Raw genomic sequence first — 25,744 nt, 5'->3', positions numbered from 1 at the left:
CCTCTTTTTTCTTATCTTCAGACTTTGACGTTCTTCTTTTCGTTATGGATGATCTCTATGACGAGTAAGTTTTTTTTTTCTCTTTCTAATTCTTAAAGTCTACAACCTTGCTAATTGTGCCTAGGTTTGGTAACTACATTGGCGATGCGGAATCCGACGAGGAGCATCATGAAAATGTCCAACCTCAAGCCTTTAAGTTCGATGAGGCTTTCGATGAAGAAGAAGAAGTAGAGGAATCTAATGACCAACAATTGATGGAAATCGACGGTATGTCGATATGCCCTGTTCACACTCTGCAATTACCCTAATGTCGCGTCTTCTTTCGCAGAGGGTCCTTCGAATGCGGTCATACTGCATGAAGACAAGCAATACTACCCCAGCGCACAACAAGTCTACGGCGAAGATGTCGAAACTATGGTCCAGGAGGAAGATGCCCAGCCATTATCAGAACCCATCATTGCCCCCGTCCAGCAGAAGAAATTTGCGATTGCAGAGGCCGAACTCCCACCTGTACACTTCTCTCGGGAGTTCATGTCCGATCTCCTGAAATTCCCAGCACAGACAAGGAACGTTGCAATCGTTGGTCATCTGCACCATGGAAAGACTGCTTTTGTGGATATGCTGGTCAAACAGACGCACGACCTAGTGGAACGGCTGGAGAAGCGCACAGGGCGAAAGAGAGAAGAGCAACTGCGATACACTGATGTTCATTTCCTAGAGAGAGAACGCGGTCTCTCAATCAAGTCGGCGCCGATGAGTCTCGTTCTCCCAAGCACCAAAGGCAAATCTCACCTGCTCAACCTCCTTGATACCCCCGGGCATGTGAATTTTGTAGATGAGGTAGCTGCCTCTATCCGCCTAGCCGATGGTGTAGTACTGGTTGTGGATGTTGTTGAAGGTGTTCAGGCGAACACCGAGCAAATTATCAAGCATGCGGTATTGGAAGATCTCCCCTTGACCTTGGTTGTTAACAAGATGGATCGGCTCATTCTCGAGCTCAAACTTCCTCCCAATGATGCTTATTTCAAACTGAAGCATGTGATCGAAGAGGTCAATACGATTATCGAGAACATTTTGCCAGGGCAAGGCGAACGACGACGACTGAGCCCAGAGAAGGGCAATGTTGGATTTGCATCAAGCTTGATGAATTGGTTTTTCACATTGCCTTCATTTGCCCGGATGTACGCGGACAATTACCCGAGCTTGGACTCGATAGAATTTGCCGCGCGACTTTGGGGTGACATCTTCTACAATCCCCGTAGTCGAAAGTTCACTCGCAAAGGAGTGGAGGAGAACGCAAAGCGATCTTTCGTCAAGTTTGTCTTGGAGCCGATCTACAAGCTCTACTCTCATACACTAAGCGAGAGTCCTGAGGATTTGAAACAGACTCTGGCTAGCGTCGGCGTCAATTTGAAACCATCTCAGCTCAAGACCGATGCCAAGGAGCTGCTAAGTCTGGTTTGCGAGAAATTCTTTGGACCAGCCACTGGTTTTGTGGACATGGTTATTCAACACGTTCCTTCCCCGGTGGAAGGTGCCCAGAGAGTACTGGAGCGATACTACACTGGGCCTGTGGATACCAAGGTTGGGGCCTCAATGGTCGCTTGTGATCAAGACGGGCCTCTGGTTATCCATGTTACCAAACTGTTCAGCAGTACCGATGCCGGAAGCTTCTACTCCTTTGGAAGAATTATGAGTGGCACAGCGCGGCCTGGTCAGCAGGTCCGTGTTCTCGGCGAGGGCTACACGCCAGAAGATGAAGAAGACATGGTTGTAGCAACCATCTCCGACACATGGATTGCGGAAACGCGCTACAACATCCCGACCAACGGTGTCCCCGCAGGAAACTGGGTTTTATTGGGTGGCGTCGACAACTCCATTGTCAAGACTGCGACGTTGATGCCCCTGAAGCTTGAAGACAACGAGGAGGCGTATATCTTCCGACCGATTCGGCATATGACTGAATCAGTGTTTAAGGTCGCCGTTGAGCCGGTCAATCCATCAGAACTTCCCAAAATGTTGGATGGATTGCGGAAAATCAACAAGAGCTACCCCCTCATCTCTACCAAGGTTGAGGAGTCTGGCGAGCATGTGGTTCTAGGAACCGGCGAGCTTTACATGGACTGTGTGCTCCATGACCTCCGAAAACTTTACTCAGAGATGGAGATCAAGGTCTCCGACCCCGTGACACGCTTCTGTGAGACCGTGGTGGAAACCTCTGCCATCATGTGTTACTCAATCACTCCGAATAAGAAGAATAAAATCACCATGATTGCGGAGCCTTTAGATGATGGGATTGCCGAGGATATTGAAAGTGGCAAGGTCAGCATCAAGGACCCTATTCGGAAGGTTGCTCGATACTTCGAGGACAATTACGATTGGGATAAGCTTGCAGCGCGAAGCATCTGGGCGTTCGGACCAGATGAAATGGGTCCCAATATTCTCCAAGATGACACTTTACCCTCTCAAGTGGATAAGAAGCTTCTCGGTACTGTTAGGGACTCTATCACTCAAGGCTTCAGCTGGGGTACACGGGAAGGCCCTCTTTGCGAAGAACGTAAGTTTTTAACTCTCTCCCCTTCCCCCGTCCTCTCGTTCGCCACTGTCCTTGCAATCTCGGCCTAGATGACGAATGTGACGCTAATTCAAGAGAAGCCATTCGAAACACAAAGTTCAGGCTCACCGACGTGTCCCTGGCCGACCAAGCTATCTACCGCGGGGGAGGCCAGATCATCCCTACAGCCCGCCGCGCTGTATACTCGTCGTTCCTTATGGCATCTCCGCGTCTCATGGAGCCGATCTATTCTGTCACAATGACGGGACCTGCAGACTCCGTAGCCTCAGTGTACACAGTCTTGTCCCGCCGAAGAGGTCACGTTCTGTCAGACGGCCCCATTGCGGGGACGCCCCTTTACTCCGTACGTGGTTTGATCCCAGTGATTGACTCGTTTGGATTTGAGACCGATCTCCGAATTCACACACAAGGTCAAGCTATGGTAAACCTTGCGTTTGATAAGTGGAGTGTAGTTCCTGGGGATCCCCTGGACCGTGATGTCAAGCTCAAGCCCTTGGAGATGGCCCCTGCCATGGCCACGGCTCGGGACTTTGTCTTGAAAACACGGAGACGCAAGGGTTTGGCTGAAGATGTTACTGTGAGTAAATTTTTGGAGCCAGAGCTTTGGAAGGGTTTGAAGGAAAGTGGTGTGCTGGACTCATGATATCAAAATTTTCTCACTACCATTGTACTCAAAATAGGGTTGGCTAGAAGCGAGGGGAGTCCATTGGTCCGGTGTCAACAATCTTAAGTGGTAGGAAATTTCAAATGTACTTCTAATTCTCATTCTAATGCAAGCCAATCAAAATCTTGAGGGTCATTCGTCGTCGGCGGTCGTCACATGAGAGGGCCTGGTCTATTTGCCGGTGAAAGGTACCTAGGTATTTGCATCACCAACACAATCCGACCCTTATAGTACAGAGAGGATTTGAAATTTTAGTGGCAAGTCTCCATCATTTTGGCAATAACCCCCATCAACGCACCATTCTCCAGGGCCGCAGCAACCCGCTCCTTATCAGCGAGCTGCTTGTTGACTTCATCTCCGGTACTGTGTGTACCTTCCTTAATACGCACATCCATTCTGAATCTTGAGGGGAGAGACTGTTCCAGACGAACGCGGACGCCAAGACCGATGACGGTTGCCAGACTGCAGTGAGTGATTGTGGGAGTGATAAGCACGGTGACAGTTTGCAGAGGCGAATCAAGGACGTCAGGGAGGGTTGGCTTTATCATGATATCTGGAAGAGAGACCACAGCTAATTCACCGAGGGAGATGGGATGTTCCGGGTCGGAGATCGATGAGATGAGATCTGATCATTTTAGTGGACTGAGCTAGGCAATTATCTCCGGGGACTTTGGGGCTTTATTTATCTCTCCCCCCCCCACCCCCCCTAAATTTTATAAGAGAATCTTACCGTATATTTCCTGTTCATCAATAGGCTCCTCCAGCAGGTTGTCGTCCTCTGAGTCAGATGACGAACCACTCTCAAAGTCTACTGGGACGAGGGGCAGGGCCGATGTGAAGATTCCAGCATAATCGGACTTGCAAGTGGTGATGGGTCGCAACCGTGTGGGAAGATCAGCGGCATTGAGGATCGTGGGGTTTGAATTTTGTATTTCCGTCATGGTGAAATAAGGGTACAATGACCAAGGTAAAGAGATCAGATGTGGTCCAGGCGAAAAAGGCAGATGGGGTACGGAGTAGAAATTGCGATAACGTTTATCCACGTTCACGTGCGAATCCTTAGGACTCCGTACGGGGTAGATTGGGCTATCGGGTACTTCTAAATTCGTAGATTATTAATACAGATATCAATGCACTGTCCCCAGTGTGAAAATTATAATTTAGTTCTATAATTTATCTAATACAGATCTTTAATACATCCTTTAAATACCTTCATTACTCCGTACATCTAGCTATGCTTCACTCTGTACCTATGTTGTATGTAACCTGATAATCTCAGCGGCTCGGGATGATCGACAAGTCTGCTTTGAATATCAATTTTTTTGGGTGTCCGTAGTCCCCTAGTCTCTCTCCCCCCCCCCCCCGCCGGCAAAGCCTGTAAAAGGTAGAACGTGTCTTTTCCCAGGAAATGGGAAATGTTTTTTAACCAGAATTTATTGACTATGTTGTATTCTGTTTGGTGCATTCTTGCATCATGCAGACTCCATGTTCTTCTACTCCCTACTTCTCTCTATGTAAGAGTCTATATAATCGTAATCAATGTATTAGCTTAAAACTCGTCAGGTACTACTGATTCACCAAGGTAACAGCATCACTCCTAAGTGGAGACGCTCTCATCCCTTATTTACCAACTACTATCTAGTACTACCTCTGATATGTACATACCTATTGGGGGGGTTTTTTTTAGCGGAATCCACTGGGATATTTCCATGAAGATTCTTCTGAAACAGATCAAGGGAATAGATCGCAATAATCTAAGCAATATTTAGAAAATCTCAAATTCGGATCGCCCCTCCACCTTGGGAAAATCCACAGCAGCGGGCGCTATTGGATCCTCTTCCACACTTGGTACCCGCGGTACCTCCCACCCCTCAGCTTCTGATCTTCTCTCTCTCTCTCTCTCTCTCTCTCTCTCTTTCTCTCACACAGCTTTCATTTTCCCCTTTTTCTTTTTTGTCGTCTTAAAGTATCACAACAAACTTGCCAGTCCTTCAATGTCTCCACTTATGAACCTGGGTTGCTCTTCCTAATGCTTCGCACTTCTTCCACACATTTCCTCCCAATTGAGATGCAATGCGCCAGGCTCGTCGATTCGAATGTGGAGTACCTTGCAACATTGATATTGATGGATATGCACCCAAATCCCTCGAACTTACCTAAATTGTAAGCAGTTGTCCTTGGGCACTTTCGACGTTCTTCTGTGTGGTCTTGTTCGATCTGGATTAAATGTGTGGGAATCGAACGCTAATTCGCCTTTTATTTGTCTACAGCGATCAACTATTTATTCACCACATACATTTGAGCCCCAAGTCAACCTGATTTCCTCTCTGTGTCTAGCCTCACGCAGTTGACATACTTTGCATTCGGTTGGCCGGGAGCGCAAATCTTCCAATCCACAACAGCCTTGCAGAATACTTGCACGTCCTGGGATCTTTTACGATTTCTTCCGACCTAATTTCCACAGAGCCTCGGCAAGTTGATCGCAACCTTTGGAGAATCTGGAGTCTGTCATTGAGCAGCGTCTCCTGGGCTGATTGCAACCACAACTGTTTCCCTGGCCCCGATAAATCCACTTGGACCTCGAGACTACTTCGACATAATATCCTGCCTTTGCTCTTGATTTAGCCTTATCGTTTGGCGCAGTTGGATCAACCGTGACAAATCCCCACATCGTGGAGCGAGGTTCGACCTCTGCTTTCTCTTTCGCACACCGGAAGACGTCCTTTAATCTCCCGAGGCAGGTCCTTGTGGATAGAGCTTCCTGATCAATCTTTTCTCTCTCTCTCTCTCTCTCTCTCTCTCTCTCTCTCCCTCTCTCTCCCTCTCTCTCCCTCTTGATACCCTGGTACTTGCCGAGTTCCGTCATATTTTACGCTTTCCAACCTCAACACTTTTGTCAAACGAGCAAGCATGCAAGGTTATTCATTTGCGCCCCCATCGGGCCCCCCGAGAGAGGGCCAGAAAAGTATGTCTCTCAAACACTATCTATTCCGTGCCTGCTGCATTAGCAACTAACTGTTTATCGGTACAGACTATGTATTTGTTGATGAACATAACCGCCACAAGAGGCTGAAGGGTATGAGAAGCGTCCATCACAAGCCAGCAAACACTGACAGGCCCGACGTTTAGTGATGCGAGCCTGTAACGGTTGCCGGAAAAGGAAAATCAAGTGTGACGCAGCCACGACAAATACTTGGCCTTGTTCTGCGTGCACTCGTCTAAAGCTGGTTTGTGTGCCTCCGACCATCGGGCAAGATGGAGATTTTCTCCCTGATGGCCAGGGTGAGTCTACTTTAGAAACCGCAGGGCCCGCCAATGTAGCCGAGGGTTCTCGTACATTTCCACTGGCTCCAGCCTTCAAGGGTAATAGTCAACCCACCATGAACACTATCCCCCCATATGATCAAATGAGCATGTATTCCCAATTCGTCCCTCCTCAGGTTCAACCCAGCATCTACAACGATCTTCAGTCACCGCAAATTGCAATCTCGCACCAAACTTTTCAGCAGCCTCAAATGTTCCCCGGGCCGCAGACTCCGTCTATGAGATCGTCAGATCGGAATGTGTATGTTGATAATGATCAATCAACTGCAGAAAACCTCAGTGATGTACTCGGGGAGTTAAAAATTGACGAGAGTGGGATTGGTATGGCACATCGTCCTTCTTCAGGTTTCCCTCCGACTAATGGCTAACACCCCACCCTCGTCGATAGCCCCATACATCAGAAGGCAACGCACCGATCGAATTGAGCCTGACGCTCCTGTCCAGGATGAGGTTGAAGAGCAATTTCCACCTTTCAGAACCGGATCGGGCGTGACGATTCGAATTCCCCCTGAGCTCATGCCAGCTGAAGACGACGTGATGGCTTATTTCAAGATCTACTTTGATGAGATACATCCCTATGTTCCCGTCGTATCTCGTGCCCATCTGTATTACCAATGGCAGCATGATCGTCATTCCATCTCTCCCCTTCTTCTCGAGGCTCTTTTTGCCTGTGCGGGCCGTTTATCTGACGAGCCCGCAGAAGGTGCTCAGTGGCTTGCCCTGGCCAATAGTGAGTTGATGCTGAAAATTTGACCACCCTATCTTCAGAAAGCTGACATCTCTCAGGGCACGAGACTAGCTTTATGGATGTACCACGTCTAAGTACTATACAAGCACTACTTCTGCTACTAAAAGCAAGGGAATCTTTGCCAAAGAAAGGGTACTATTATCGGTCCTGGCAGACTGTCAAGACTATTGTCACAATGGCGAAAGATCTGGACATTCACGAACATTACAGCAATCACGCTGAAGGCAAGCCGTGTGGACTCGGTCCAATTGATTGCTTGGTGCATACCAGAGTGTGGCAGGCTCTCTTGGTGGTTGAGGTGATGATCGGTGGGCCTCAAGGTAAGTCGATTTCATCCCATCGTTTATGAAAAATCAACCAGCTTCTGATCAAAGTAGGCCGTTCGGACTACGGGGTCGATCCTGAAACAGTGGAGATGCGTCCGACACTAGACATCGGAGGTCTCGATCACTATGAGATTGACCGCTCAAGACAATACGCCTATTTCGTTCGCAACGCACATCACATCCGCATCATTACAGATATCTATCACAAAGTTAAAAAGCAAAAGGACTGGGGTGCAGATGCCCGATTTGTACAAAACAACCCGCTTTTCGCAGACTGGCTTCGCAACCTTCCTCCAGACCTACAAGTCAATTATCCTCCCGATGGCTCTCCACCGTGGCTCCCATCTCACTTTGTGGGTAATATGCATTCTCATTGCCACCTCGCCATAATCATGTTACATCGCCCTCAACTTTTCGCTTCTCAATCTTTTGCAGCTGGTGGCGAATGGAAGATCCACATGTCACTGTGCTATTCCTCAGCCAAAAGCCTCTGTCGACTACAAGAAGCCACCTTGCAACGGTTCGGGCTATCTGGCCTACTTTTCATGCAAAGAGGCATCAATTTTGCCATTTATTGTATCCTGACTTGTACAATGCTTCACCTGGTAAGCATTAAACATTCCATGGGAGTCTTTTTTTTCGTACTAAGGCCATTCTAATATGAGCAGATAGCAATCACATCCCCCGACCCTGAGTTCAACTCGGATGCCCGTGAATTCTTCACCCGTCACATGAGAATTCTCGAGACGTGTTCTACCGCCTGGCCCATGCCCGAGATTCAAGCTCAGATCGATTCTTTAAGACTAGCTTTCTCTGCCGATATGCATCGTCCTTTTGAGTTGAAGCCCAGTTTCCCATATGGGAGTCCCTCGGAGCCCTACCATCCCAGTCCACCTATGGATGCGCACTACCACCCGCACTTGAATCAACTCCATTCCAGAGTGCGTTACAATCCGCTTCCAGTAACCCCTCCGATTTCGAATGGCGCTGAAGACTCGAAGTCCGACACGTCTTCTCAGATACAATCCCTCGGGATGGTTGCTCATCAGCCTTCAACAACTCATCCTCTAGATGCCCCTTCGGTCGATGAAACCCACTGGGACCCGACCCGAATCATCACGTACGTACATAATTCACTTCTCTCGACGACTCGACTATCGTTTGGTCTCTCACTAATATTTTTCGCTCTAGTCAATGGGATATGGCTTTCTCCGTGAACCCCGCTACCGTTAGCGCAAACTCCCCGCCAATGCCTATAGACAATTCAGTACCGAGTTTACAAAATGTTATGAACCCCCAATACCCCATGTACGAGACACCTAACAAAGTGCCCTCCACCACATCTACCCAGTCTCTCTCGCCTCCCCAGTTCCAGGCGCCCCCGGTTGTGTTTTCAGCACGAGACTGGCAGCAAAGTGTTGCTAGTGTGTATGATCCACAAGGGCTGAAACGGCGATGGAACTACCCAGTTGATGTTAACCCCGACAACATGTCCAAACGCCAAAGATGAGTTGCAAAAATGCCGAAATTACCTGCGACCTTGTCTCTTTTCAATTCCGTCACACAATCTTTCCTCTTCTAAGCCTGCTGGTTTTTGTCCAACTATCCGAGGCAACCACTGCTACTGTCACTCTGTATTCCCTAGTTTCTTTTTTTTTTTTTGACAAAATCTTTCTCTCTTCTTTTTTTACATTACAATCGCCAGAGGACATAACAACGGCTCAATGGGGAAAAATTTGAGGGTAAAAATGTCCAAACATCATGACGTCTCTGGCCGGCTGGGATGGTATTTGACGCATGAATCACACATCACAAGCTTCCTTTGATTCGTCTCTTTGGTAGATTGGATTAAGAAAAGAGTTGATAGTCGTGGAAAACACACAATTCAGATTAAGGGACATATCTGTAGAGCGGTGGGAAGATAGCACTTGTTATATGCTGAAGGGATTCTCAGTTTGTCCTCACTCTTCAGTACCTTTGTAGCTTTGTGTCGATTTTTTGAACTGCAAACTCTGTTTGGAAGAAAAAGGTCTCAAAATGCCAAAGGAGACAGGTCACTCAAAGCTTCAGTTCTGGTCAAGATGCCCGATGGATGTGCTCTGATGAACGAAGTAGCGTACATTGTTTTCTGTTTATGTCGGCAAGATATTCCATTCCAACATTCCATTTCACTTTTCCGGTGTTGAATCGATGTTTAACCAATGGGTCGCCAGAAGGAGATTTAGTGAAAAATAGTGAGAAATAATGAGAAATAGTGAGATGTGGTGAGATATTAGCACAGGGAAACCCATGTACTATCAATGTCATCATCATCTGGCGCTTAAAAAGCACCACACCCTATGCTTGTTCGGCCACGCGCTGTAATAAGAGGAAGATGGTTTGTGATGTATGGGACGGGGGTTGTGTTTTCAACGGCAGAGATCCTGCACTATTTGTTTCTTGTTAATGGTGAATGGTGAGGCCCAAAAGAGAGATTCAAGTGATCCAAGGGCTAATGAATACGTGCAAGCATATCACGACTGGGTCATGTACCTTGTATCCAAGTGTCGTGGTGTGGGACAAGTCATTCCAACACGCAACGATGATATGAGCGCTCGAGATCGCCGGTGTACACAGTCAACCACGCCGACTAATGCCTATCCTTTCTTCACGGGTCCGGACAATCCTAGCCTTATCACCCGGAAGTGGTTTCAACTCATCGCTGGGGTCAAGGTTGACATTGGAGGTTCCCTTTGCGTGCTGTTCTGAATGTTTGTTTTCTTCAGACAGTTTGCGAAGTCTGGCTTCTTCAAATGCATTTATATCCTCGGAAGTGATAGCTATCGCTGTTGGCTTTCGACGAAGCATTTTGGTGGTTTGAAAGGTGTTGCAATAAATTAAAGGGAGACTTGACGATGGCTGCGTTTACTTGCGCAGAGCCCCAGAGGAAGGCGGTGCCTCACGTGACTGCAATTCTTCATTCAATCTTTCCGCGTCGAACGGCATTGAGTCTCTTTACCAAAACGTTCTATTCATTCAGAATACAATATGTTTCGGTCACAGTTGAGGCAGATCTCACTGCACTGTGAAAGAGCAAATTTTGGTCTTTCTACACCTGCTCGCCAGTTCTCCTGTACTCGTACAGTTGCTGGCGAAGGTCGAGACCAACCATCTGGTGAGTGCTTCCAGGGGGATATTGAGCAAGATAGATGCAGTTGTCCAATTTAGCCTCAGAAATCTGGGCCATTGGAAGTTTGAAATCTAACACACCAATTAGAGAGCCGTAACCCCAATACCCGCCCTGCATCAGCCACGCCTTCCTACCGGCCTCGCAAACCCATTGGCCCCCCAGCACGTACCAGCCATCCCAATGGGCCCCCAGCTCGCACCAACCAGTACCAATCTCGTCCTCCTCGAGTGATTGATGCTAGATCTTTTGCGGCGGCACGAGCTGGCGGTGGAGAGCAACCTAAGATTATCCGCAGCCCGAGATCACGCAATGTTCGAGGCGGCAACCAATTCCCAAATCGCAAGCCCAAACCCTCCGCCAAAGCCGCCAAAGCCGCTAAGGGTAACCTTAACGGCCCCCGCAGGAACGCAAAAACTTCCGAGAATGACGAGGGCGAAGATGCCGAAGCGGCGGCTATCGACCAAGTTCTGCAAGAGCAAATCATCAAATCACGGCCAACCCCTATTCGCTATGAGCCTCAGGAGATCAACTACTCTACGTTGAGAGAAACCTGGCCTTCAATTCCCACAGATGTGAACTCGCGCTCGGCTGCCGTTTATGAAAAACTTTCCGGCCTAGGTGGCCGCATTGCCAATGGCTATATCCCGCCCTATGAGCTTGGAAGGCGCTTGTGGAAGGGGCAGAGCGTTTTGTTCAAAAATGAGACTGAGAAGGCCGAGGCTTTGGAAGAGACCAAGCGATTGGCTCAGCTTCGTGCTGATCGAATTTCACAGCGCAAGGGTGATCTTGTGGAGCCTCGGAATGTCGAGTTTAGACCTATCGACGCAAAAGACACCAAGTCTCTCATGGAAATTTTTGTTCAGGGGAACTACCCGACGCCTGAAGTCGGGAAAGATGGGCATGCCGTATTGAGAGAGGTGTCAATGAATCTCAGGAACAACGGGACCTACCAGACAACTGGGAAGACCTCACAGTTCATGGCCAAGATTGAATCCCTTGTCTCTGCTGGCCGCAAGACCAAGAGCGTTTAAGTGTATTTGGACTAGTGCTAGAAGCGATTTGTATTATATGTGTTTCGTTGACCGAGTTCATTTCCTATATTCTCTCCATATCCTCCTCAATTATGCCAATGTCTGTACCTAGATTTACACAAATTTATTTAACAAACGCCCATTGCCATAGGCTATGATTTTTTTTTCACAACTGTTCCTTGTCTTGCCAATTGGGCTTTTTAGGCCTGTTCCAATGTCTTCTTGGCCCCTTCAAATTCATCCTTCACCTCCTTTTGGCCCTGATCTGTAACCTTCTCCATCTGATCGTGAGCTTTACGCACGTCATCTGGTCGAGCTAGCTTCTTCTTCTGCATATCCTGGAGACGTTTATGCATTGCACCCCTAGAGTCACGTACTATACCGGCAGCCTTTTCGAATGCTTGCTTGGCAGCTTGGACGTTCTTGTCCCTGGATTCTTTTGTAGGCGGTGGGATAGGAATGTTGAGCTGGAGGGCATTGTGAGGATCGGGCTGAGGGGTCAAGGAGAGGTTTGAGGAGACAATCGCTGAAGTAAGAGGTTTCAAGTGCTGCTCAAATGCATTAGAGTTGGTTCGCTTGGACACTGGTAGCAGGTTCATGCCGTAACAAGAAAGAAGTTGGGGGGTGGGGATCAGAACGGTCGAACATCATTAACTTACACCCTCTTCAGCCGCCAAAAGAGTAACCATGCGTCCACCCTTGGGCACAACCTGTGCCAGATCTCCCAGTCTGACCGAATCTTTGCTGTCTTTGCTCAGATGGACCCTCAAGCTTTCTAGGACTGCAGTATTGAGCCGCCCTCCTGCGCGAAGCTTGGATAGGTCATCTTTTAGCCGAGCAATAGCTGTGGAAATGCCTTTGTGTAACTGGGAAAGATCAAAGGGATCTTCAGAAGGAACACTAGAGCTTTCCTCTGGTTCAGAAGCCGAAGTTTTCTTGGCCTTCTCCTTTTTCTTGTATAGGGCAGGCGAATTGGCAAACTCACGCCGGTTGAGAGGAACGGCGCGCTGGGTTCGTGGCAGGAGACAAATAGGTCGAAAGACTTGAATCCATTGAGGGTGTGCAACAAGCCGAGGGGAAATTGAGCGAATTGATCGGGTTATAATGCGTTGCATGGTGGAAGCCATTGTTGTAAGACGATAAGAGCGGAGACGCACAATTCAGAAGTGTCTGCCATGTTACCCGCCCTTTCGCTTCGCGGCCAAAAATCAAGTCATGTGTGTCAACGTAGAAACTACCAAATCAAGTTTTACAATGAGAGGAGATCATCACAATGTCATTAAATTGCAGATGGAGAACTTCGTCTACAAAAAACAAAACAAATCATACTTTTCAAGAAAAGAAAACTGCGCCCAAGTTGCCCGGCTTCATAAACAAAGCGTGGCAGAGACCAACTCTGCCCAAGGTCTACATGGCGCAGATTCCCTGAGAAGCAGAGTCCCGGGAAAGAGGGAAATTCGTTGGCCATAAGTCTATGTTCATGTCTTCGCATGTATGCATTTACCGTGTGGCCATAGCCTTGGTGATCAGACGCTTGAGAGCAAGCTCCTTCTTCTTGAGGTCCTCGGGGGTAGAGTCCTCAATCTCGAGCTGGGCCATGGCGTCGCTGAGAGCGGACTCAATGCGCTCCTTGTTGCCGCGCTTGAGCTTCATGGACATTCCAGGGTCGGAGACAATCTCCTCAACACGGGAGATGTAAGACTCAAGCTGCTGGCGAGACTCGAAGCGCTTGGTGAAAGCCTCATCACTGGTCTTAAACTTGGCAGCATCTGCAAATTACAAAGTCAGCAAATAGTCAAGCAGAAATGTGTGCAGTCAGCAGGAGAAACATACCGTTGACCATCTGGTCGATCTCGGAGCTGGAAAGCTTGCCAACAGCGTTGGAGATAGTGATGTTGGCAGTACGGCCAGAGGTCTTCTCGGTGGCGGTGACCTTCAGGATACCGTTGACGTCAACCTCGAAAACACACTCAAGAGCGGCTTCACCGGCGCGCATGGGAGGAAGGGGAGCAAGAGTGAACTCGCCCAGGGAGGTGTTGTCAGCACAGTTGGTACGCTCACCCTGGTAGACGGGGAACTGGACAGTGCTCTGGTTGTCGACAACAGTGGTGAAGGTGCGCTTCTTGATAGTGGGAACAGTCTGGCCACGGTTGACAACGGGGGCGAAGATGTTGCCCTCCATGGCAACACCAAGGGAAAGAGGAACAACGTCAAGAAGCAGCAGGTCGGCGGTCTCGGCCGAGGTGGCTTTGCCGGAGAGGATACCGGCCTGAACGGCCGCACCGTAAGCAACAGCCTCGTCGGGGTTGATGCTCTATTAAAAGAAAGATGTAAGCAACTGGCTTTGACGTTAAATTAAGTAGTGCTGTGTAGTCTTACCTTCTCGAGCTTCTTGCCATCGAAGAAGTCGCTCAGAAGCTTCTGGATACGAGGAATACGGGTGGAGCCACCAACAAGGACGATCTCGTCAACCTTGTTCTTAGCGATGCCAGAGTCCTTGAGAACCTGCTGGACGGGGTCGAGGGTGCCAGAGAAGGCCTTGGCGTTAAGATCCTCGAAACGGGCACGGGTGATGGAGGAGTTGAGGTCCTCACCATCGAAGAGAGAGTCAATCTCGACGGTGGTCTGGGTAGCGTTGGACAGAGTACGCTTAGCACGCTCGCAAGCAGTGCGGAGACGACGGAGAGCACGAGCATCACCGGAAAGATCCTTGCCAGTCTTGCGCTGGAACTCCTTCTTGAAGTGCTCAAGGAGGTTGGTGTCGAAATCCTGACCACCAAGGTGAGTATCACCAGCGGTGGCCTTGACGGTGAAGACACCACCTTGGATGTTCAGCAGGGACACATCGAAGGTACCACCACCGAGATCGTAGATGAGGACGTTGCGCTCCTTCTCAGACTTGCCGGCGCCGAGACCGTAGGCAATAGCAGCAGCAGTAGGCTCGTTGATAATACGGAGAACATTCAGGCCAGCGATGGCACCGGCATCCTTGGTAGCCTGACGCTGGTTGTCGTTGAAGTAGGCGGGCACGGTGATGACAGCCTTCTCAACCTTCTTGCCGAGCTTGATCTCGGCGACCTCTTTCATCTATCACAACCGGTCAGTGGACAAATCCCACGAATATACAAGTTATTAATTTGCCATACCTTCATGAGGACCATGGAGGAGATCTCCTGGGGAGAGAAGACCTTAGTTTCGTTCAGGTACTCAACCTGGACAACGGGGTTGCCACCCTGGTCAATGACCTTGAAGGGCCAGGACTCAACATCCTTCTTGACGATGGGGTCCTCGAAGCGGCGACCGATCAGACGCCTGTTCCATTTGGGTCAGAATGAATTTGGAATTGTGGAGAATGCGCATATCTCGAATTGACAAGTCTGCGCCAGTTGGTTTATTTTTTTTTTCCAATAACTCACTTGATATCGAAGACGGTGTTGGCAGGGTTCATGGCGGCCTGGTTCTTGGCGGCGTCACCAATCAGACGCTCCTTGTCGGTGAAAGAGACGAAGGAGGGGGTAGTGTAGCTACCCTGGTCGTTGGCAACTGATCAAATAGTCAGCATTGAAGTAAAGATGAAATTTTGGGGGGTTCGAAAGCGTACTGATCTCGACATTGGTACCCTCGTAGTTGGCAACGCAAGAGTAGGTAGTGCCTAGAAAAAAGTTAATTAGCAGTTGTGCGATGAAATTCAGTATATCAAAAACGCACCAAGATCGATGCCGACGGCACCGTCGTAAACCTCAGAATCAGCCATTATGAAATTGTAGATGTGATTTTGAGGGAGGGATGGGAAGAGAGATGGTGGGGGAGAGAGGAAATTTTTTTTATCAAGCCGAGTGCATATTTTAGTCGGAGCCACAAAAACCAGAAAATTTTTCGGGAGCGGTGAGTCACGTGGCTCCGGTTATTCTTGCTGTGTATAGTTACTACTTCCTCCATACAGATGAACTACGTAGATGTAGTTAGTTAGTTAGTCACCTTGGATTTGTTCAAGTACTTAGTACTACTCGTTATATCTAGAAAGGTATAAAAGTATACAAATCACTTTCATAAATATCCATAATTGTACCCCGTACTTCCATCAACTATCAATATCCATTGGATCATCGTCTAAATCTTCCGTAACCTTGTTTTCCCTAGCTCGTGCTCGAGATTCAAGAATTGCTCTTCGAACACTATCTTTTTCCTTAGGAACTGTGAGGGAGGATGGTTCTGTATAAAGAACAAGTTCTTTGCCTGAGGGTTTCGAATCGGATAGAACGGATTGAGGGACTGAAAGCACTTTCTCTGCGAATGGTAAAAACACCAAACCAGGAGAGTCGGCTTCCATTAATTCTTGATCCAGGTCGTGAATGTAAGTCGTGTGCTTGGTATCATCCAACATCATGGCATCATTGGAAGAAATCTCTTGGTTATGATGGTCATGTTGGTGGTGGTCAATGTGATCATGTTGATTATGCTGAATATGCTGAATATGCTGGATGTGCCCCTTGGGTTTGGCCCGAGCGGAGATTGTCACGCTATTATCTACAAATACGTTAACTTGACACCTTCTACCACATTCAATTTCAATTGCCTACCTATTCGTAGGTGTCCAAGTCTCTTTGTTAAAGGTTGCGCGCCATCGGGGTCAGCTTCGGCCGGGCGCTTCTTCCCGTGACCTTTCTCACCCGCCATCCACACTTTCTCTCTCTCTCTCTCTCTCGAATCTTTTTTTGGAGGTGTATGAAAAAAAAAAAAAAAGTTTGTTGAACATCCAAGTGCACAGATCCGGGGGTCAAGTTACTTTGGTTGCTCAATGCGGGTTTCTGGGGTGGTGACGAACGGGGAACGGGCCTTGACTCATATCTTTCGCAGAAACCAACCCAGAAGATTCTCTCCTCGCTTTGTTCACTCCCTGTCAACCAACCCTCCCACATTCGACAGGATGACTTCTCTCGGCTCGGAGTGGACTGCTCAGCGAGTCCGAGATACCTTTTTGGATTACTTCAAACAAAATGGCCACACATTTGGTGAGTTGAGCCCATTCTCTTTTTTTTCTTTACCCTACCCCTCCACCCCCACCAACAATATGGACTAACCTGAGGTATTCTTGTATAAAGTGCCTTCCTCCCCAGTCGCTCCTCTGTCGGATCCGACTCTGCTTTTCACCAATGCGGGAATGAACCAGTTCAAGTCCATCTTCCTGGGCACCGTTGACGCCTCGTCGGACTTTGGAAAGATGAAGCGCGCAACGAACTCGCAAAAGGTATTGGTTCTTTTGCTAGAAATATCCGACCTGGAACCGCTACTGATACAAGTGAATAGTGCCTTCGTGCCGGTGGGAAACATAATGTGGGTGCACCTTGATGAACCCTAAGAGGGGTTTTTGAGGGGCCTTGGTATACTGACTGACCTGACACAGGATCTGGATGATGTTGGCAAGGATAGCTATCACCATGTCAGTATTTAAACTCCATTTCTATCGTTTGGCAGAAGAAGTGCTGACGAAATACCCAGACCTTTTTTGAGATGCTCGGTAACTGGAGTTTTGGCGACTACTTCAAGAAAGAGGCTATCACTTATTCGTGGACCCTGTTGACGGAAGTCTACGGGCTAGATCCCGATCGCCTTTACGTTACTTACTTTGAGGGTAATGAAGCCGGTGGATTGGAACCGGATCTGGAAGCTAAAGAACTATGGAAATCGGTGGGCGTGCCTGAATCTCACATTCTTCCTGGAAATATGAAAGACAATTTCTGGGAAATGGGCGACCAAGGCCCATGTGGACCTTGCAGTGAAGTGCACTATGATCGGATTGGTGGGCGCAACGCTGCTCACCTCGTCAATGAAGACGACCCCAATGTGCTGGAAATCTGGAACAACGTCTTCATTCAATATAACCGCGAGGCGGATAGCTCCTTGAGATCCCTTCCCAACAAACACGTCGACACCGGAATGGGCTTCGAGAGACTGGTGTCAATTCTTCAGGACAAACCTTCCAACTACGATACCGATGTCTTCACTCCCATCTTTCAGGCTATCCAGAATACCACCGGGGCCCGGGAATACCGTGGCCACTTCGGGGCCGATGATAGTGATGGAATTGACACGGCCTACCGTGTTGTTGCAGACCACGTGCGGACTTTGATGTTTGCTATCTCGGATGGTGTCATTCCCAATAACGAGGGTCGTGGCTATGTGATTCGCCGTGTCCTACGCCGAGGAGCTCGGTATGCCCGGAAATATTTCCAGGTCGAGATCGGGAATTTCTTCGCAAAGCTAGTGCCCACTGTTGTTGATCAATTGGGTGAAATGTTCCCTGAACTCAAGCGCAAGCAGCAAGATGTGATCGAAATCTTGGACGAGGAAGAGTTGTCATTTGCCAAGACCTTGGATAGAGGTGAGCGGCAATTTGAACAATACGCCCAACAGGCCAAAATCAAAGACACCGATATGCTCCATGGTGCCGATGTTTGGAGACTGTACGACACCTTTGGCTTCCCTGTTGACCTAACTCGAATCATGGCCGAGGAACGTGGCCTCCGTATTGATGATGTCGAGTTTGAAGAGGCTCGCTTGAAAGCGAAGGAAGCCAGCAAGGGTCAAAAGAAGGCTGCTGAGAACACAGTCAAGCTTGATGTTCATGATCTAGGCAAGCTGGAGAAAATGAACGACGTACAAAAAACGGATGATTCGCCTAAATTTGGCCGAGGTAACATCACTTCTCATGTCAAGGCTATCTACCATGGGAAAACTTTCCACAATAGCACTGACGATGTTCCCGATGGGGCACAGCTTGGTGTCATTCTTGACTGTACGAACTTCTATGCCGAACAGGGTGGTCAGGAAAATGACACAGGCAAAATCATCATTGACGGACAAGCGGAGCTTGAAGTTGGCGATGTGCAATCCTACGCGGGATACGTTCTGCACACCGGCTTCATGAAATACGGATCATTTGCTGTCGGAGACTCTGTCATTTGCGAGTATGATGAGCTCCGGCGCTGGCCCATCCGGAATAACCATACCGGAACCCATATTTTGAACTTTGCTCTGAAGGAAATCCTAGGCGATGGTGTTGATCAGAAGGGTTCCCTGGTTTCCGCCGAGAAGCTTCGATTTGACTTCTCCCACAAAAGCGCAATCTCTGACGCTGAGCTCGAGAAGATCGAAACTAAGGCGACTGATTATATCCGACAGAACTGTGCTGTCTATTCCCAAGAACTTCCGCTTGCCACTGCCCAGCAAATTTCCGGTGTTAGGGCTGTATTTGGCGAGACCTACCCCGATCCTGTTCGTGTTGTCTCTGTCGGTGTGGAATTGGAGGAAATCCTACAAAATGTCAAAGATCCCCGTTGGCAGGAAGTCAGCATTGAGTTCTGCGGTGGAACTCATGTGCAGAAGACAGGCGACATCAAGGATTTGGTCATTCTGGAGGAGAATGGTATTGCCAAGGGAATTCGCCGAATCATTGCCGTCACTGGAGAGGAGGCACATGAGGTGCAGAGAGCAGCTGAGGAATTTGGACACCGCCTTGATCGCCTGAATGCATTGCCTTTGGGTCCCGAAAAAGAGCAGGAGGCTAAACAAGTTCAGGTGGATCTCAACCAGCTTGCAATCTCCGCCGTCCAAAAGGCCAAGTTCCGCGAACGTTTTGCCAAGATCAATAAGCAGGTTCTCGATGGCCAAAAGGCCCAACAAAAACTTGAGTCGAAGAAAGCAGTTGATACCATCACCTCCTACTTCGATGCTCCTGAGAATCAGGATAAGTCGTGGCTTGTGGTCCAGCTCCCGATTTCTGCCAATGCCAAGGCTGTCAGCGAATCTCTCAACCATGTCAAATCAAAGATGCAGGGTAAGAGTGTCTATCTCTTGGCGGCTGACTCTGAACAAGGTCGGGTTTCACACGGATGTTATATCTCTCAGGTGAGTAACAGGATACATCAGTCTTACCCTGCTTGGATTAGGGAAGCAAATGGTGAAATATCACTACTTATGGGATTTAATACTGATCAGAACACAGGGACTGAGTGATCAAGGTGCTTCGGCAGCCGACTGGGCAGCCGTCGTCTCTGGTGCCGTGGGAGGAAAGGCAGGAGGAAAGGGACCTACTTCCATTGGTAACGGTACCAACGCTGACAAGGTCGAGGAGGCTATCTCACTGGCTGCGGATTATCTGAACAAGTTCAAGCTCTAGATCTGAGGACAGGATTCTGTGAAATTCAAAATTTAACATTCCTCTTTTTTTTACTATTTTTTTTTCTCGGAGATATTACACGTCTGCGTCGATTACAGTGAGATATCCAAAAAAGGCCCTGGTTACTAAAGCCATATGAAATTGATGTTTTCATGATTCAAAATCTGCAAATCTAGGAGCTTATGGATCAGTAGGGAAGCTGTTTCCCTGATATCTCATTTGCGTGCTAAGTATCACATCTCTCCACATTGCACGATAGTAACATCTTGGTTGGGCCTGTCTTTAGTGGTACGGGTGTGTTCCAGCATTTTGACAATATCTATCCCATCAATCACCTGGCCAAAGACCACATGCTTGTTGTTCAAGAATGGTGTGGCCGTGGTTGTTATGAAGAATTGGCAACCATTGGTGTTTGGACCCGAATTCTGTTATTTTTAGTAAAAGGTCCCTTTCTACCCAGGTAGGTAAACAGTCCTAATGTGTTCTGACTTACAGCCATGCTTAATAAACCGGCACGGTCATGTGTGAGAGTGAAATTTTCATCAGCAAATTTCAAGGTGCCGTAGATGGTGCATGACCCAGTCCCATCGCCATTAATGAAATCTCCACCCTGTATCATGAAATCTTTGATCTGCAGCGAGCATGAGTTCCGCATCGACATCCAAGAAGCTAGATCACATACCACTCGATGAAATTTGCTTCCCTTATAACCCTGGGGCTGTCCCTTGGAATTCTTGCTCTCGCCAGTGCAAAATTGGCGGAAATTCTCCGCGGTTCGCGGAGTGACATTGGCGAACAACTCCATCTTCACTCGACCTAGGGACTCGCCTGTATAGATTACATTACTTAGCAGAGTTCGTGTCAAATGAATACTCGGCCAAGCCAAAGCATGCAAATGAAGCCCGACTTACCTCCAAGTGCAATATCAAAGAAAACCACTGGATTAGGTTCAGCCATGTTAAAGTTTGGGGGGGGGAGAGGGGGCAGATGTGATGGAAAGAGGGAAGTTTGCATTTGGATAGATCTGGTGCTCCTCGCAGGTGAACCGGAGGTGGAGAATTACGGAGCGGTGTAGCGGCCATGCGAGACTTTGCATCTTGTCCACTTTGTCTATCATGGATGCATCTATTCTATAGATCTATGCATCGGTAAATACGTCCAGCCTTCTTCTTTCACTAGAGATGAGTAAGAGAAAAAAAGGGCATTTTCAGAGAATCACACACTACGGAACTACCTTACTATCAAGATCTTCAAGAACAGATGAAATCAAATTGCATAAGGCAATACCAGAAATTACAAAGAGTACTTTATACAACCCTGGATGTACCTATATTGGAGATGGTAGCCGGGGCGTATACGATGTATTCCCCGGGCGCGGAATAATTACAGTACCAGATACTAGAGTCTCCTATGTTGTATGGTTGCTGCAGGCCACCATTTTGATATGTACGTACCTTTTAAGGTGGATATGCAATAATATGCAACCCTATGCAATATTTCATATTCAAAATGCAACCAAATAGAAAAATAATTAGAACCATAAAGAAAAGGGAAGAGGACGTAAATACTGTCCAAATGTACGGAGTAGAAATACCGTACACCTCAGATTTAGTTCTGTAAAAATCAAACAAGACAAAGTCCCGTGACTTGCAGCCTCAGGCGTCAGTTTCGATCTGCATCCTTCAAATCAAAGAGGGCTGATCCACTTTCTGTCTATCTCTCTATCTCTTGTCTCCTTCCTGTCCTTTTTGTCCATCTCTCTTCCCACCTGTCTTCTACTCTCACTGCCGATGATGATTTGAGATCGACTCTCTGCAATTACCTTCTATTCGCAGAGAGTTCCGTGTGCTCTGCTCACGGTCGATCATCAAAGGCCGTCAAGGTTACTCTTCAAATATTCAGTCGCATGGGATATATACCCTTGGATTGTTCCAACCCACCTTCTTCTCACCTTTGACTTAATCTACTGAAGTCTAGCCCGATATTTAAATACAGGGTTGCCCTGTACACACAACTCAAGGCATGAAGGATCAACATTGGGGCAACTGAGACTCCAATAATAAAGTGGCCGCCCTCCGAGTAGAATCAGTGCGGTGGTTTTCTTTTTTTTTTCCTGATCGGAATGCCTTCAACGCCAACATCAGCCTTTAGCAGTGCTGCCACCACTACGGCTAGTGGCGGCGGAGAGGGTTCAGGTTCAAATAATGCTACAAGTTCACCTTTACTGTTCTTCGTCGCTCTTGGGTTTGGTGTTGTGTTCACAAATCTATGGTATGTCGTTTCACATTCCCTCTATCAAGGCCAGTTTGCCAGCGTTTCAGGGATGGCATCTGACAGTCATCGCAGGATCATCGTTGGAGTCAAATATTGCTTTCGACATAGCCAAAGAAACCGTCAGCTCCGCAGTGAGCGAGTAGGAGAGCCCATAGACTTGGTCACTATGCCACGGCCTCATCGCAGGAGAAGGGAGAAAAGGCTAATGACGATGGATGAAGTCAATGGACGGTTCCCACTTGCCAAGTACAAAGTATGGAGATCAACTCGCGCCAACCAGGGTCTTTCAACTGAAGGGGGTATCAAAGCTCCGAATAGCAGACCACAGAGCCTAAAAGACGAAGGTGATACCGTGACAACAGCGGCAAAACCACTAGCCACCAAGGGTCATGTACGGGTGGATTCCCATGGTACATCACAAACCCCTATCCAAGAGCTGCCGGATGAATTTCTGGTGCCGAATTTGGAAAAGGTCCCTGCAGTATCCGGGATGCCTTCTACTGAGCAATCCATCGGTGCAGATACCCAGAAAGAGAAATTGCAGCATTCATTGGCCAATGAGAACACGAACCTTGATCTTGAGGACCATGATGGTGATGCCTACATTCTTAATGCTGTTCCTGCTGATCTTTTGCCCAATCCTGGAGATTCCTGCGCGATTTGCCTAGACATCATTGAGGACGATGAGGATATTCGAGGACTTGCTTGTGGACATGCTTTCCATGCCTCATGTGTGGACCCCTGGCTGACTAGCAGAAGGGCATGTTGCCCTCTATGCAAGGCCGATTACTATGTTCCGAAACCCCGTGCACAGAGCGAATCACAGCCTGCCACAGATCGCGAGGGTCGCCGTACAGCCTCGACCCGCCCAGATGCAATCATCAGACCTTCTCGAGTTGCGTGGAATGGTGGCAGGATAAATGAATTCCGGGTCCAGATGGGCTTACCTAGCCGAAGATCTCAATCGACATCTCCACAGGAAAGAGACATGTCTCCAACCCGAGAACAGCATGCACGGAGTCGGCAAGATCAGCCTTGGGACTCAGTCTATGCCCCGAGTCAATCTGCCTGGTCTCGACTGATTCCCACTCGGCTCCGGCAGTTTTCTTTCCATTTTCATTCGCCAAGAAGACCGCAACCTGCAGTTGGGACATTGCCTGTGGGTCCGCTGCCTTCGGAAGGACGCACACCTCGTCAAGTCGAAGCTGGTACCACATGATAGATCTTTGACTGCCATCCTTTTCACCCCCCCCCCCCCACCTTCCTTCACAATTTGGCTAATCTGCAAAATCACTTTTATGCTGGAACCACATCTGGAATGTTGGCTGGAGTTTTATTCCTTGTTTATGAGTTGATGGGTGTAATTTATTGGTTTTTGCGCAACATGGGCTGGGGCGCATGTTTATCCTGGTGACGTATTTTTATCTTTCTCTTTCGTTTGGAGATTAATGGATTGTACATGTCTGTCTCTCACTCTCTTTCATGCTACGAGGAACGTTGTCCTGCGGTGCTACTGATGGCCACTCTTCCCCACCTGATTTAGTGTTCATTTAGCAGGCTGGATGGGCTACTCATGACTTGTATATCATCTATCTATCTATATATCTCTGAGTGCTTGACACCAGAGTACATACAAGGTACCTTTTTGTACATGCTATGCAACGCATTCTTTTGATTTAGCCTTGTGCCCTCTAAAATAGTTTGCACCACCTTGAATTTGTGTACTGCTGTGATAAAACCAGAAGTTTCCCCTTGATGCAGTGTAGGGAAGTGGTAACAAGAAACAAAAGCAAAGTAAAATTCGCTTATAGGCCGAGGGATAAGTGAGGAAAAGAACATGAAGCCCTGGCCCCCTCAAAAGCTGACCAAAAAAATTACCACACCCTAACACCTACACAGCTTTCCATGTGCTCAGATTTGAGACTTCGGACCTCCTACACCAGCACTGATGACACTGGGCAGCTCCTGTGAGCCCATACTGAAAAGCATCCCAATCGCACAGCCAGCCAGAGCGATGGCAAACAGACTAACGCCTGCAACGAGGAAGAAAGGTGAGCTGATGTCTGTTTTCTGGCAAGCCGATCCACCCCACTGAACTGTTATGGTGGTACCGTCGCTATTTTGAACAAAACTTTGTTTGCATTGGCATGCATAGCAGTTTCCTGTAGTTCCCTCAACACCCGAGCCATATTTCAGATAGCAGGAACCGTGTCCGGAGCAGTCATTGGTAGATTCAGCACACGATGAGTTTGAAGCATGACAGACAGGCGCTAGAGTTGACCGCAGCGCAAAATTCTGCGTCGACCTTCGGAAGGTATTCTGCTGAGTGACTGGTGTTGATGACTGCATCGCGCCTCGGCGGCTGATTCTTTCTGGCTTGACACCAGGGGGTAGAACGACAGTCGTGATTTCCCGATTGTTGGTCGACGATATTTGAGCTAGGTGAAGAAGCAATCTCTCCAGGAGCTTGTTTCTAAGAAGAGAATTCCCAGATGCATTCTGCAATTTGGTGACGTGGAATTAGAAAACTTTCAGTATGTAGGGAGGGGAAACTTGATACCTTGAAGGACAACTTCACAGCCGAATCATTGTAATCCTTGCAAAGCCAAAATTCCACTGAATCAACTAGTGTAAGGGAATCACGGAAAAGCAAATCAGACCCATCAGCAAACATAGGGTCCCTGGATAGGCATTCCTTAGGACTCTGGTATGATTGAAAGATTAGCGAGGGAATCCGGAGGTCACTAAACTTGGCTTTGCTACCTGGGATGTCGATGAAGCAGCCCTGCTAGCATCGTTGAAGTAAGTGCAGATTTGTCCACGGTGCCCTTTCGCAGTGGGGCTGCTTTCGACAAACGATTCCACGAGATCAACTCCAACAAAGGGCGATGAAATTTGAGGAATATAAATATGGGTTGGTTGAGCTTTTTGCATGACTAGAGCTGCAGGGACATTAGCTAAAGTTTCCAGCCATGTGCGAGTCCGCTTTTACTTACCAACTTCCTGGTCGATCCCTTCCAGAATTAAGATACTTTTCTTAGGAGCAGCCCCCCCAGTAGCTCCCCCAAAGAGCGCGAGATCATCTTGAGCAAACTGGTTCAGGTGGTTTACGGTGTCTGCATCCACCATTCCGAGGACCGTTGCTACAGAGGACTTCAGGCGAAGCTCTAACACAAGCCGGGCCTCATCTTCTGATAGTGTTTGTTGTTGGGCACTAGCCGTTAAAGGGCTTGTAATCTTGGGAGAGAACGTGAAGATTGTGGCATCCAGTGCATTTGCTTGCAAGGCACCTGTTAATGCCAGGGCAAAGAAGGCAGACACCCAGCGCATTTTGCTAGAATCAGGAGGGCCGGAGGTAATGCAATACTATTTTGGCAGATGTGGCGATGCCCACATCAAGATTTCCTCTGGCAGTATCTGGAAATTGTTGGGTACAATGGCGCAGAGTCAAGGA

The 25,744-nt window shown here is 48.2% G+C and overlaps 12 protein-coding genes across 12 annotated transcripts; 5 read left to right on the top strand and 7 right to left on the bottom strand.

Annotated features, from left to right (window-relative positions):
- Window positions 1-44: 44 nt before the first annotated feature.
- On the top strand, window positions 45-3,218 carry Pdw03_0421 (U5 snRNP component Snu114, putative; the record flags this gene model as incomplete). Its single annotated transcript, XM_014674908.1, has 4 exons — window positions 45-64; window positions 125-267; window positions 329-2,557; window positions 2,656-3,218. The coding sequence occupies 4 exons, from the start codon at window positions 45-47 to the stop codon at window positions 3,216-3,218; spliced, it is 2,955 nt and encodes a 984-aa protein (XP_014530394.1).
- Window positions 3,219-3,431: 213 nt separating this feature from the next.
- On the bottom strand, window positions 3,432-4,180 carry Pdw03_0420 (ABC transporter, conserved site; the record flags this gene model as incomplete). Its single annotated transcript, XM_014674909.2, has 3 exons — window positions 3,432-3,463; window positions 3,538-3,864; window positions 3,970-4,180. The coding sequence occupies 3 exons, from the start codon at window positions 4,178-4,180 to the stop codon at window positions 3,432-3,434; spliced, it is 570 nt and encodes a 189-aa protein (XP_014530395.2).
- Window positions 4,181-6,149: 1,969 nt separating this feature from the next.
- On the top strand, window positions 6,150-9,147 carry Pdw03_0419 (Zn(2)-C6 fungal-type DNA-binding domain; the record flags this gene model as incomplete). The annotated part of the gene is made up of 9 exons (XM_066099598.1): window positions 6,150-6,204; window positions 6,271-6,315; window positions 6,369-6,884; window positions 6,952-7,293; window positions 7,350-7,631; window positions 7,689-8,242; window positions 8,306-8,578; window positions 8,639-8,757; window positions 8,829-9,147. The coding sequence occupies 9 exons, from the start codon at window positions 6,150-6,152 to the stop codon at window positions 9,145-9,147; spliced, it is 2,505 nt and encodes an 834-aa protein (XP_065957325.1).
- A 1,106-nt stretch (window positions 9,148-10,253) lies between these two features.
- Pdw03_0418 (Anaphase-promoting complex, subunit CDC26) lies at window positions 10,254-10,484 on the bottom strand (the record flags this gene model as incomplete). Its single annotated transcript, XM_014677225.1, has 1 exon — window positions 10,254-10,484. One exon carries the CDS (start codon window positions 10,482-10,484, stop codon window positions 10,254-10,256), a length of 231 nt encoding a protein of 76 aa, XP_014532711.1.
- Window positions 10,485-10,664: 180 nt separating this feature from the next.
- Pdw03_0417 (C6 finger domain protein) lies at window positions 10,665-11,837 on the top strand (the record flags this gene model as incomplete). The annotated part of the gene is made up of 2 exons (XM_014677226.1): window positions 10,665-10,791; window positions 10,894-11,837. The coding sequence occupies 2 exons, from the start codon at window positions 10,665-10,667 to the stop codon at window positions 11,835-11,837; spliced, it is 1,071 nt and encodes a 356-aa protein (XP_014532712.1).
- A 200-nt stretch (window positions 11,838-12,037) lies between these two features.
- On the bottom strand, window positions 12,038-12,964 carry Pdw03_0416 (Ribosome recycling factor, putative; the record flags this gene model as incomplete). The annotated part of the gene is made up of 2 exons (XM_066099597.1): window positions 12,038-12,385; window positions 12,497-12,964. 2 exons carry the CDS (start codon window positions 12,962-12,964, stop codon window positions 12,038-12,040), a joined length of 816 nt encoding a protein of 271 aa, XP_065957324.1.
- A 373-nt stretch (window positions 12,965-13,337) lies between these two features.
- Window positions 13,338-15,591, bottom strand: Pdw03_0415 (Heat shock protein; the record flags this gene model as incomplete). Its single annotated transcript, XM_014677228.1, has 7 exons — window positions 13,338-13,606; window positions 13,671-14,151; window positions 14,217-14,924; window positions 14,984-15,149; window positions 15,254-15,380; window positions 15,439-15,489; window positions 15,546-15,591. 7 exons carry the CDS (start codon window positions 15,589-15,591, stop codon window positions 13,338-13,340), a joined length of 1,848 nt encoding a protein of 615 aa, XP_014532714.1.
- A 327-nt stretch (window positions 15,592-15,918) lies between these two features.
- Pdw03_0414 (uncharacterized protein) lies at window positions 15,919-16,514 on the bottom strand (the record flags this gene model as incomplete). The annotated part of the gene is made up of 2 exons (XM_014677229.1): window positions 15,919-16,364; window positions 16,418-16,514. The coding sequence occupies 2 exons, from the start codon at window positions 16,512-16,514 to the stop codon at window positions 15,919-15,921; spliced, it is 543 nt and encodes a 180-aa protein (XP_014532715.1).
- Window positions 16,515-16,764: 250 nt separating this feature from the next.
- Pdw03_0413 (Alanyl-tRNA synthetase, putative) lies at window positions 16,765-20,016 on the top strand (the record flags this gene model as incomplete). Its single annotated transcript, XM_014677230.1, has 6 exons — window positions 16,765-16,849; window positions 16,940-17,085; window positions 17,145-17,171; window positions 17,242-17,277; window positions 17,337-19,745; window positions 19,843-20,016. The coding sequence occupies 6 exons, from the start codon at window positions 16,765-16,767 to the stop codon at window positions 20,014-20,016; spliced, it is 2,877 nt and encodes a 958-aa protein (XP_014532716.1).
- A 233-nt stretch (window positions 20,017-20,249) lies between these two features.
- Window positions 20,250-20,973, bottom strand: Pdw03_0412 (Peptidyl-prolyl cis-trans isomerase H; the record flags this gene model as incomplete). Its single annotated transcript, XM_014677231.1, has 4 exons — window positions 20,250-20,441; window positions 20,510-20,647; window positions 20,699-20,844; window positions 20,928-20,973. The coding sequence occupies 4 exons, from the start codon at window positions 20,971-20,973 to the stop codon at window positions 20,250-20,252; spliced, it is 522 nt and encodes a 173-aa protein (XP_014532717.1).
- Window positions 20,974-22,138: 1,165 nt separating this feature from the next.
- Window positions 22,139-23,509, top strand: Pdw03_0411 (Zinc finger, RING-type; the record flags this gene model as incomplete). Its single annotated transcript, XM_014677232.1, has 2 exons — window positions 22,139-22,287; window positions 22,363-23,509. 2 exons carry the CDS (start codon window positions 22,139-22,141, stop codon window positions 23,507-23,509), a joined length of 1,296 nt encoding a protein of 431 aa, XP_014532718.1.
- Window positions 23,510-24,201: 692 nt separating this feature from the next.
- Pdw03_0410 (putative endoplasmic reticulum membrane protein) lies at window positions 24,202-25,620 on the bottom strand (the record flags this gene model as incomplete). Its single annotated transcript, XM_014677233.1, has 4 exons — window positions 24,202-24,789; window positions 24,851-24,994; window positions 25,054-25,232; window positions 25,287-25,620. The coding sequence occupies 4 exons, from the start codon at window positions 25,618-25,620 to the stop codon at window positions 24,202-24,204; spliced, it is 1,245 nt and encodes a 414-aa protein (XP_014532719.1).
- Window positions 25,621-25,744: the final 124 nt, after the last annotated feature.

Source organism: Penicillium digitatum, chromosome 4 (genome assembly GCF_016767815.1).
Source record: "Penicillium digitatum chromosome 4, complete sequence".
Taxonomy (NCBI): domain Eukaryota; kingdom Fungi; phylum Ascomycota; class Eurotiomycetes; order Eurotiales; family Aspergillaceae; genus Penicillium; species Penicillium digitatum.
Note: the sequence above shows the minus strand (reverse complement) of the source record. Positions and strands in the feature narration are given on the sequence as shown.